Here is an 11,834-nt window from a genome sequence, read left to right on the forward strand (position 1 = left end):
ATATATTTTTTTAGAAAACCCCCTAGGGGAAAAAAAAGTGATTGTTATAATTATTTTTATGTCAGATGGTATTTGCACAGCGTTTTTTTTTTTTTTTAACACAATTTTTTAGGGAAACAATACACTAATGAATTCTAAAAAAACAAACTGCTCCTTCCACTCCGCTCCTCTCCTCTGCCTCTCCCCGGCACCAGCATTGCAAGCATGAGCACCTAGCTGTGACAGCTTGGTGCGCACGTCATGCTGCGCTTTCTTAGTGCCCAGGCACTGTGACATCTCCCAGAAGATTGCAGAGATGGAGGTGGAGTCGCCTAGGCGGTGAGGCGATGAGAGCAGGAAGTGGGAGCTGGGTACCTGTCAAAACTAGGTACCTCCCCTCAAAAAAATTTACATGCCAAATGGGGCATGTAATGTGGCAAGGAGTGCTTAAAGCGGAAGTTCCACTTTTGGGTGGAACTCCGTTTAAAAATCTCCATAGATGACTCAGGTTTGCTCTCGATTTTTTGCTCTCGCTCTAAAGTTTGCAGCAATGCCTCATGTGTGGTGCGAACACTGTTTACATATGCGTGCGCGACTTGGGTATGCGCTCACTTCTGTGCGTGAGCTTGAAGGGATGGGGGCGCTTTACTTTTTTTTTTTTTTGATCACTAATGTAAACATCCCTTGTAAAAGAAATGATGATAGGTCCTCTTTATGGAGAGATCCTGGTTAAAAAAAGACCCCAAATCTCTCCTTTATCTTTTAAAGCTAAAGATCAAATATATATATATTTTTTTAGATCTTTTGCTTTAAAAATAAAAAAAAACATTGTTTATTTCTGCCCTGAACTGGAAGTGGCGCATGGCGTCGCTCCAGTCCTCTAAGGCCATAGAGGCGATTAAACAATCTAGTCTTTGATCGCCTCTGTACTCAGCCAGCCGCATACGTATTGCGGTCGCCGAGTGGTTATATCACACAGTGGAACAGGTGTCCCCATTGGAAGCTTTCTTCTTACTTCCTGCTCAGGTGACAGCAGTAAACCTTTGAAATTCCCATCTCTTTTCTTTTCTTAACAGTGGTCACCAGGACAAATGGAGAGGATGGGTCTTCCCAATGGGGGCACAAATGAGACAGAAATAAAAACCTGGCAGGGTTTCTAACCCTACAAAATGAAAAGAAAGTTTTGTCTTTAGTACACTTTGTAGCTAAACTCCAGCCTCTCTTTCAGTCTTGCACAGCTGTACCGGCTCCTCTCCTGCACTGAAATTTCTTGCTCTGATTTCACTGCACACTGTGAGCTTCTCACAGCAAGTCAAAGCCTGCCTCATTCCTTGGTTGGGGGGGTGGGTGTCCAGCATCTCCTAGACTGAGATGATGCCATCAGTCTTTTGTGGACATGATGAAGCATTTCCTCAGTCTCCTCTCTTGCAGTGATCAAGACTGTACATTGTAACTTTGTAGCAAGTCACAAAAGAAGAGACTGCAGGAAGGTGTCAGATCTTTGTGAGCAGAGGCACTAGGATTTACATGATTATGTTATCTCTGAGCAGGCATCTCAGTCCAGGACGTACAGCATCCAGATATTCTCAGCGCTTCTCTTCCACATTTTGTTATGTTACAGCCTTATACCAAAATGGATTGAATTCATTATTTTTCTCAAAATTCTACAACCAATACCCCATAATGACAACATGAAAGAAGTTTGTTTAAAATTTTTGCTAATTTATTTATAAAAAATTTTTTATTCTCTTTATTGGAAAATAATGTATTTAGTACAAAACACAGCCTTGGGGCATACCCCGGCTAGAAAGAGTACATAACCATGTACCTAAAATAAAAGTAAACATGACTTGCATACGTAACATCTAACCATAAATACACATTGCCCAATTCAACATCAATCAGAAGTAGTAATATATCTCAGGAAAATCCCTCTCCCTCCTATACAGTGGGACTTGTCATCATAGGGACACCAGTTCGCAGCCACTGTCCAATTAGGTCCACCACCTGAATAGAAGGCAATGTCTTGTATCTTGTAATGTCTTGTTTACTAAGATTGGCATCCTGCAGCAGAGCCTCCAAATCATCCGGCTCTAAACTAATCATAAGAGACTTGAACTGCGATTCATAGGCATGCCATAGTTGCAGGAACCTGAAGAAGAAAGCATTAGGGAGTTTACATTTTTAGCCTGTCAAATGTGAACGTTGTGCTTCCATCACAAATATCAGCTAAAAGTTTAATTCCTTTAGTAGCCCATAGACTGGGGTCCGGGAGGGATTGAAGTTCTGTCAGATCTGGATTAAACCATAGTGGAATATCTGGGGACCAACGGGCTTTCGTGAGATTGGTTTTAATTATGGTAATATACCAGGCGTTGATATGAAGAGTCTCGAAAAACCTAAGTGAGCTGCATCTAGAACTACTGAGACATTAGACAATTGTGGGCATTGAACAAGCATAGCCGCCAGATAGTATGTATAAAAGTCTGGGCAGGCAAGTCCCCTGTGTGTGTCCAAGGTCTGCGTAAAAATATTCTACTGAATCTGGCTGGATGTGATTGCCACAGGAAATCTTTGCAACTTTGTTAAAAATAAAAAAACAAAAAAAATCGCATGTACATAAGTAGTCACAGCCTGTGCCATGACACTCACATTTAAGCTCAGGTGCATCCTGTTTCTACTGATCATCCTTGAGATGTTTCTACAACTTGATTGGAGTCCATCTGTGATAAATTCATTTGATTGGACATGATTTGGAAAGGCACACACCTGTCTTTATAAGGTCCCACAGTTAACAGTGTATGCCAGAGCACAAATCAAGCCATGAAGACCAAGGAATTGTCTGTAGACCTCCGAGACAGGATTGTACCAAGACACAGATCTGGGGTAGAGTACAGAAAAATGTCTGCAGCATTGAAGGTCCCAATGAGCACAGTGGCCTCCATCATCCATAAATGGAAGATGTTTGGAACCATCAGGACTCTTCCTAGAGCCCAGCCAAACTGAGCGATCAGGGGAGAAGGGCTTTAGGCCCCATTCACATCTGAGCATGCCGTTTTCAGGCAGAAAGTCGCACGATTTTGCCACGGTTTTACTACGATTTTGTACAGGTCAAAAGGTCACCAATGTAAAGCGCAGAAAAACGCCCAAATCGTCCTAAAAAAAAGTTCCAGAACTTGTTTAAGCTTCAGGCGTTTTGGAGCTTCTGGCTTCAGCCATTTTGGAGTGGAGATGTGAACCATCTCCATGGAGAATAATTGTTTTTTTCCCCCTCCAGCATTTTGTAGCTTGAGGCTTCAAGCTGCAGAACGCTCAGGTGTCAATGGAGCCTTAGGGAGGTGACCAAGAGGTGATGGTCACTCTGACAGAGCTCCAGCATTTCTCTGTGGAGAGAGGACAACCCTCCAGAAGAACAACCATCTCTGCAGCACTCCACTAATCAGGCCTGTATGGTAGAGTGGCCAGACGGAAGCCACTGCTCAGTAAAAGGCACATGACAGCCTGCCTGGAGTTTGCCAAATGGCACCTGAAGGACCTTCAGACCATGAGAAACAAAATTCTCTGGTCTGATAAAACAAAGATTGAACTCTTTGGCCTGAATGGCAAGCATCATGTCTAGAGGAAACCAGGCACTGCTTATCACCTGCCCAATACCATCCCTACAGTGAAGCATCATGCTGTGGGGATGTTTTTCAGCAGCAGGAACAGTGAAACTAATCAGGATTGAGGGAAAGATGAATGCAGCAATACATAACATGAAAACCTGCTCCAGAGCACTCTGGATCTCAGACTGAAGTGAAGATTCATCTTCAAACAGGACAATGATCCTAAGCACACAGCCAAGATAACAAAGAAGTGGCTATGGGGCAGCTCTGTAAATGTCCTTGAGTGGCCCAGACTCGAACATTGAACATCTCTGGAGAGATCTAAAAATGGCTTTGCACTGATGCTTCCAACCCGATGGAGCTTGAGAGGTCCTAAAAAGAATTGTAGAAATTTCCCAAAAATAGGTGTGCCAAGCTTGTAGCATCATACTCAAAAAGACTTGAGGCTGTAATTGGTGACAGAGGTGCTTCAACAAAGTATTGAGCAAAGGCTATAAATACTTATGTACATGGGATTTATTTTGAATATATTTGCAAAGATTTCAAACTTCTTTCACATTGTCCTTATGGGGTATTGTTTGTAGAATTTTGAAGAAAATAATGAATTTAATCCATTTTGGAATAAGACTGTAACACAACAAAATGTGGAAAAAGTCAAAGTGGTTGTAAACCCTTACAACCAACTTTGACCTTAATCTAGGCTTACCTGTAGGTCCAAGAAATATCTCCTAAACCTATACAGCAGGGCTCGACAAAACCCGGGCGCCAGGTCGCATTTGCGACTAGAATTAGCGACCTGGCGCCTGGGGCAGCACAGCTGGGGGTATCTCGTCTCCGCGGCCGGTAATTGAGCCCCCGGCTTTGAGGCCTTCTGTGATCCTATGGTTCCTTCTGGAATCTGGCGCCCTCTTGTGGTGGTCGTTGGAATTACAACCAGCAATGCTAATGGAGCCATCTCCTTCCCTTTACTCAGAATCCCTAAACATACATACACTATATATATATATATATATATATATATATATATATATATATATATATATATATATATATCTATATATATATATATATATATAATTTTTTTTTTATTCTAACACCCTAGAGAGTAAAATGGTGGTCGTTGCAATACTGTCTGTCGCACCATATTTGCACAGCGGACTTACAAGCGCACTTTTTTTGGGGGAAAAATAATTTATTTAATAAAAAAAAAATAAGACAACAGTAAAGTTAGCCCAATTTTTTTTATATTGTGAACGATAATGTTACGCCGAGTAAATCGATACCCAACATGTCATGCTTCAAAATTGCGCCCGCTCATGGAATGGCGACAAACTTTTACCCTTTAAAATCTCCATAGGCGACGTTTAAAAAATTCTACAGGTTGCACGTTTTGAGTTACAGAGAAGGTCTAGGGCTAGAATTATTGCTCTCGCTCTACTGATCGCAGCGTTACCCACATGTGTGGTTTGAACATCGCTTTCATATATGCGTTCGTTTCTGCACGCAAGCCTGGAGGGACAGGGCGCATTTAAATTTTTTATTTATTTTTCCTTATTTTAACTTTTATTAAATTTTTTTTCACTGTTCTTTAAAAAAAAAAAAGTGTGTGTCACTTTTATTCCTATTACATGGAATGTAAAAATCCCTTGTAATAGAAAAAAGCATGACATGTCCTCTTATATATGAGATCTGGGGTCAGAGAGACCTCAGATCTCATATTTACACTAAAATGCAATTAAAAAAAAAAAAAATCATCATTTGAAAAAAATAAAATAAAATGTCCCTCTAAGAGCTATGGGCAATGACTTGGAGACAGGTGGGGGATATGAGATATTTACCCGAAGACGGCCACCGATGCGCCGTAGACAGCGGCACGCAGGCGCACTGGGCAGGGCGCAGATCGCGGCTATATGCCGCGAGTGACGGCTCCTGTGTGCATGCGCGGGAGTGACGTCATTGCGGCTCCGGCGAATCACATCACGGGAGCAACGAAACCCGGAAGTCACTCCGGGATCCATGGCAGCGGCAGACATGATGGAGGACTGCTTCGGGGGCTTCGTTCTCAGGTAAGTTATTCATAATGAGCTAGTATGCATAGCATACTAGCTATTTATGACTTTGTCTTACAGGGTGTGGTTTTTTTTTGTTTGTTTTTTGTAGCCTTTACTTCCTCTTTAAGCACTGTGAATACTTTGCGGATGCATTGTAGTTGGCTACCAAGGATGATGCCTGAACAAAGATGGCACCGTCCTTTTGTAAAGGAAGGAAGATAAAGACTTTGTCGGGGGGGGGGACCTATTATTGTCATAGAACGGCTATAATAAAAAAAAAATGTATTTTTGTAACTCAGGTTCTGCCTTTCCCCTTCTTCGCAGGTGTTTCAGGCCTGCAAGCAAAACCGTGACAACATTCTAGAACTAAGCAGCACGTTCCTACCTCAGTGTAACCGCCAAAAGCTTCTGGAGTACATTGTAAGCTTTATGGCTCTGTAGATGCTCGGAGATTGTCCGTCATCGCTCACCCACGCCTTGGCTGTGCTACCCTCCAACCCGGCACCATCGCTGCATTTTATGCACTGACAAAAGAAAAGTGCCTACTACACATGAAAAACAACTTCCAGCAACTCTACTGTGACAATCCAACGCATGAGACGTTTTTTATATAACAAAGTCACAACCTGTGGACTCCGTCAAAGACAAATCCCCCCCCTCCCCCCTTTTTTTGGAAAAAGATTATTTATAGACATTGCTGCCAGTCGCACATGAAATGGCAAAATCTGAGAATTTTCTTGCCATATGTTAATTGTGGTCTATGCGTCTCTGGTACTTTACTTTTTTTTCCCCCCTTAGCGTCACTTTCTCAGTATGTTATTTCCTTGGCCTGCATTTTTTTTGTTTGTTTTTTCGGGCTCAGAAAAAAAAAACTTTTTTCATGTAATGTCATTTGGCTACGACACAAGACAAGTCGGCATTCTTCTTGTGTTGCATTTTGTGGTCTGTTTTTGTTTTGTCCATTTTCCTTTTATTCTTATTGCCACCCTTCATATATACATTCTGGGGGTAGGATGCCACCCTTCATATATTAATTCTGGGGGTAGGATGCCACCCTTCATATATACATGCTGGGGGTAGGATGCCACCCTTCATATATACAAGCTGGGGGTAGGATTCCACCCTTTATATATACATGCTGGGGGTAAGATGCTACCATTTATATATACATCCTGGGGGTAAGATGCCACCCCTAACATATACACCCTGGGGGTTGGATGCCACTCTTCATATATACATCCTGGGGGTTGGATGCCACCCTTTTATATATACATCCTGGAAGTAAAAAAGTACAGTCGTGTCTCTAACAGCCAATGAGATTTAAAGTAGATCTAAATCCAAAGTAGGGGGCATTTGCTCTGTGAATCATAAACAATTGCCCTTTTTCCCCCATACAATAGGGTTTTCACTTTTATTTTTTTCATATTCTTTCTTCATATCACCTCCAGCCTCTGTCAGCCACTTTCTGTCTACATGCACTTGCCTCAGTGTTCACTGCACATCATTAATTTAGACAAAACAGGAGCACAACTGGGAGACGATTGTCACCCTATAACAGAAAGTGCCTCAACATGAAGCTTTTATGGCAGGATTACCAAGCATTATCATAAGAAAAGCTGCAGATTTATAAAGAATATAATAAACACCTTATGAAATGGCATTAAAATTATACATCTGATGTGAGATGTAAGTAATTGGGTTCAGATCTACTTTAAGCTTTGATGCTGTGTGATGGCAGTTGGTTGGTACCAGCAGCTGTGCTCTAGAATTCATTCATTGGTCTTTTATGGAGGCCATTTATTTCAGTCTAATGTATGTAATTTATAGGCTGGTTGGACCCACAATGTAATTATATACATATATATGTGTGTGTGTGTGTATGATTTTTGACCAGTGGGGACCTCCAGTATTGAATGTCATCAGAGATATTGGAACTTTGTACCTAGGCCTGGTCATTGGTCTGAGATGCCATGTTATCTTTCAGATTATATGTACCGTATATACTCGAGTATAAGCCGAGATTTTCAGCCTCTTTTTTGAGGCTGAAAGTGCCCCCTCGGCTTATACTCGAGTCACCGCTGTCTGACTGCTCGATCAGCGTATCGAGCAGACAGACGGCGGACATTAAAATTCAAAAGCCGCGCCTCCTTCTCCGCCTCCGCCTGTGATAGGCGGAACACTGAATTTCCCAGCAGTCAGTGTTCCGCCTATCACGGACATCCGTTCATTCTCATACTACGGACGAGTATGAGAGGATGTCCGTGATAGGCGGAACACAGGCTGCTGGGAAATTGAGTGTTCCGCCTATCGGAGGCGGAGGCGCGGCTTTTGAATTGTAGAATGGCCGCCGAGAAGAGCGGTGATCCTGGAGCGGCGATCCATCGGCACGACACGGGACGGAGGAGGCACGGGACGGAGGAGGCTCGGGACGACGGCGGCTCGGGACGGAGGCTTGGGACACAGGTAGGCTGGACACACACACAAGGCTGCACGGACACACACACACACACACACACACACACACACACACACACACACACACACACACACACACACACACACACACACACAGGGATGGATGGATGGATACACACACACACACAGGGATGGATGGATGGATGGATGGATACACACACACACACACACACACAGGGATGGATGGATGGATGAATACACACACACACACACAGGGATGGATGGATGGATGGATACACACACAGGGATGGATGGACGGACACACACACAGGGATGGATGGATGGATGGATGGACACACACACAGGGATGGATGGATGGATGAATACACACACACACACACAGGGATGGATGGATGGATGGATGGATACACACACAGGGATGGATGGACGGACACACACACAGGGATGGATGGATGGATGGACACACACACAGGGATGGATGGACGGACACACACACAGGGATGGACGGACACACAGGGATGGACAGCCATGTCTCACCCTCGGCTTATACACGAGTCAATACGTTTTCCAGTTTTTTGGGGGTAAATTGGGGGCCTCGGCTTATATTCGGGTCGGCCTATACTCGAGTATATACGGTATCTCCTTTTGAGTATCTTTTAAAACTGTTATTTGGTATGTTACAGATTTTCATCTAGAAGTGTCCAGCCAATCTTCTACATACTAATTTTATGGGGTGCCTGGACTGGGCACAGTAGAATGTTCTTAAAGTGACTAGTGAAGACTAGAATTTGAAGTTTTAGAAGAAATAATTTTTTTCCCATCCATTGAGGGACACAGGATATCTGTTACCATTTGGGTCATAAGTCTTGTGCACTGACAAAAAAAAAAATCTGTAAGACAGCCCAGAATATAACCCCTCCTATGTATGCAGAAGCAGATTTCCTCATCTGGAAATACCTGGATCCAGGAGCCTGGTCCCTACACCTGGAGTTGTTATATGACCCGTGTCACAGATGGGGTACATCAGGTGGTGGGTTTCCAGGTTCAACAACAAACTGGAAAGGTTTGCCTCCACATACATGGATCCTTTGGAAGCAGTAGATGCTTTGTTGGATCAGTACACCTGATCTATTTCTGTCCTCTCCTGAAGCTCATCTGTTTCGCAAGATCAAGATGGAGGGCATTGTGATGATCATCATTGCTTCAGAGCGGCCCACATAAATGTAGTTTGCAAACCTGATTGGATTCCTGACAGACACTCTAACGGCACTGCCAGATCCTTACGATGTTCTGTCCGACAGATTGATTTGCCATTTTGCTTCAGTCACTGGCTTTAGTGGCATGGCTGTTCATGTCCAGGTTTGGAGGGATAGGGGCATATGAGTCTGTGATTCCTACAATGCTATAGGATGTGAAGTAAACTTCCTATAAGGTTTCTCATTAGACATGAAAGACGTACTTCACCTGGTATGAATTTCAAAGCTTCCAACCGAGGAGTTTCTCTGAGGTGTATCCTTTCATTCCTGTAGCTGGGTTTGGTTTGTGGCTTGGGTTGAGTTGGCCTGTCCATGGTCTGGACAGATAGGTGACATTCCTCTTGACTGGGCAAAACACGCCATGTTGGCGACATGTTTTGATTCATGTTGAAACCAGTTTCCAGCTGATAATTTCTGCAGCACCTATTTACTCGAGGCCATCCCAGGAACGTATGTGAGGGGAATATTTTGTGTAGTTCCTCTTGATGTTCAGTCTTCTCCTCTACATCATCTCGAAGAACACACTATAGATTAGACTCTAGGATAGAGAAGCCTGGCAAGATGCTGACATATAAAAAGACTGAAATCAGGCATGTCTTAAATCAACCATTTTCTCAGTAGTAGCTTCCTTCCCTTTCAACCTCAACCCTGACATTGGCAACTTCCAGCTTGCCTTTCAGATTTTTAAGGTTGTAATTTTTGGGATCAAGTTTAATGCCAAGTACCTTAATATCCTCTCATTCCCAAGGGGGGTATTTCTTGTAGCCATTCCTGCAAGGTGAGTATCTGAACCAGCAGCTTTATCCTGCCAGGAACCCTTTCTGGTTTTGCATAGGGACAAGTAGTATTGAGGCCCAGGATTTTCTTCTTGCCTAATGTAGTTTCTGCCTTTCACCTCAACTAGAATATTGTTCTTCCATCCCTCTATCTGGCTTTAGTTAACCAACAGAAGTTTCCCTGTATTGTTTGGATGTGGTTTGGGCTGTGAGTGTCTTTCTCTCTGCTTCTTTCACAAATAATAATTCCCTTTTTTTACCACCCTAACTGAACCCCAAAAAGGATCACCAGCTTCTCTTTTGTCTATCTTTAGGTGGCTCAGCAGACCAGCCAAGACTTGGTCTCAAAAATCAGGTTCCACCCTTTTTCCTGCCAAGACAGGCTCTAGTATATCTGTGAGTGCTTATTGGGCTTTTTGGCATCAGGCAACAGTTTTTTAGATGTTCAATCTGGCCTTCTGTTCTAAGTTCTACAATGTGGACATTTTGGCCTCATCTGATGCTAGTTTGGGTATAAGGTCCTTTGGGCACCTTTTAGAGCTGAAGGCAGTCCCCCCGTTCTGTTTTCTTTTCTTGGGCCTGGTAGCATTTGTTTTCTGTGTCGCCCACTCCTCAATTGGTCTGAATTTGAATGTCCTAAAGGTTAATGTCGTCTTCTGTCTCTCAATGGATATGAAAGAAACTGCTTTTTTTTGTACCTACCGTAAAATATTTATTGTGGAGTACAATAAGGGACACATGTCCCACCTGTCTGTGTTTTATGATCGTGCTCTTTGTACCTCTTTGCTACAAAACTGAGGATTGCTGGTGGTGGGGGGTTATCCTAAGCTTGCCTAGTTTTGTTTTTTATTTTTCTGTTTGTCCAAGACCCCTGAAGGTGGCAGTATAGCCCGAAGGTTTCAGGCTTCATATGTCATTCAATGAACGTCAAGAACAGGAATGTACGGTGAGTATTTTTCAAATAGACGCATTTGTAATTTAATGTATGGAAGCTAGAGTTTTCTTTTTATTATATAAAATAAAAAAGGTTTTCTTGCATTTATTCTCTATTGGACTGAGTTAGGAGTCAAAGAGCTACAAAATGTAGTGATGATAGAAATTAATGTGATTATTTAAAAGGGGTCTTCTCCTAAATGCTTTTACTACTCTTTAACACTTCACTGTCAATAATCTAACAGCACTGCAGTGTTAAATGCTCCCTTGCGGATTAAATGTAGCATTTACTGGCTTTGACGGTAAGAATGAACTATGTACTGTAACCGTAAAACCACTAAAGAATGGGCCTCTGTACATAATGAGTAAAAAATAACTGGATTTCCATGTGGAAATGTTAATGCAATAAAAACACCTTCTAATGTGCTTTATTTCAGTTGGAAAGCATCAGAATTATTTAAGGATATGAAATTAGGTTTGCAGTATCCTTCCTAGCTTAGTCTGGGCTGGCCCTTCCTGACAGCTTTGGTAGGTGATCGGACCACTCATCATCCACATTACAAGATGGTTGCTTTGTGTGTTTCCTATAGCAACCTTTCTCAGCTAGAGTTCCTCCAGAGGTTGTTAGGGGTTCGTGGAGTAAGGAGAAATTTCTGCCATCCAGATAAGTTGCTACTGAAACCATTTTCTTTTTAGCTATCTGTAAGAGGGAGGTTATTCTCTCTCTGACCACACATGCAAGAAGCGTTGTTCTTCTTGGCCATCGCACTAGTGGACAGTGAGCTGTACATGAAATTA

General features: G+C 42.7%; 1 protein-coding gene across 1 annotated transcript in view; it reads left to right on the forward strand.

The window, feature by feature from the left end:
* The window catches only part of GPAM (glycerol-3-phosphate acyltransferase, mitochondrial), an 88,820-nt gene extending 77,353 nt beyond the window's left edge, over nucleotides 1–11,467 (forward strand). Inside the window, exon 21 of the mRNA XM_077455049.1 lies at nucleotides 5,960–11,467. Coding sequence (XP_077311175.1) covers nucleotides 5,960–6,076 — 117 coding nt within the window. The 3' untranslated portion in view covers nucleotides 6,077–11,467. The remainder of the gene's footprint in view (nucleotides 1–5,959) is intronic.
* Nucleotides 11,468–11,834: the final 367 nt, after the last annotated feature.

This window comes from Lithobates pipiens, unplaced genomic scaffold (assembly GCF_037356315.1).
Source record: "Lithobates pipiens isolate NorthernLeopardFrog02 unplaced genomic scaffold, aLitPip1_a1.2 Scaffold_25, whole genome shotgun sequence".
NCBI lineage: Eukaryota > Metazoa > Chordata > Amphibia > Anura > Ranidae > Lithobates > Lithobates pipiens.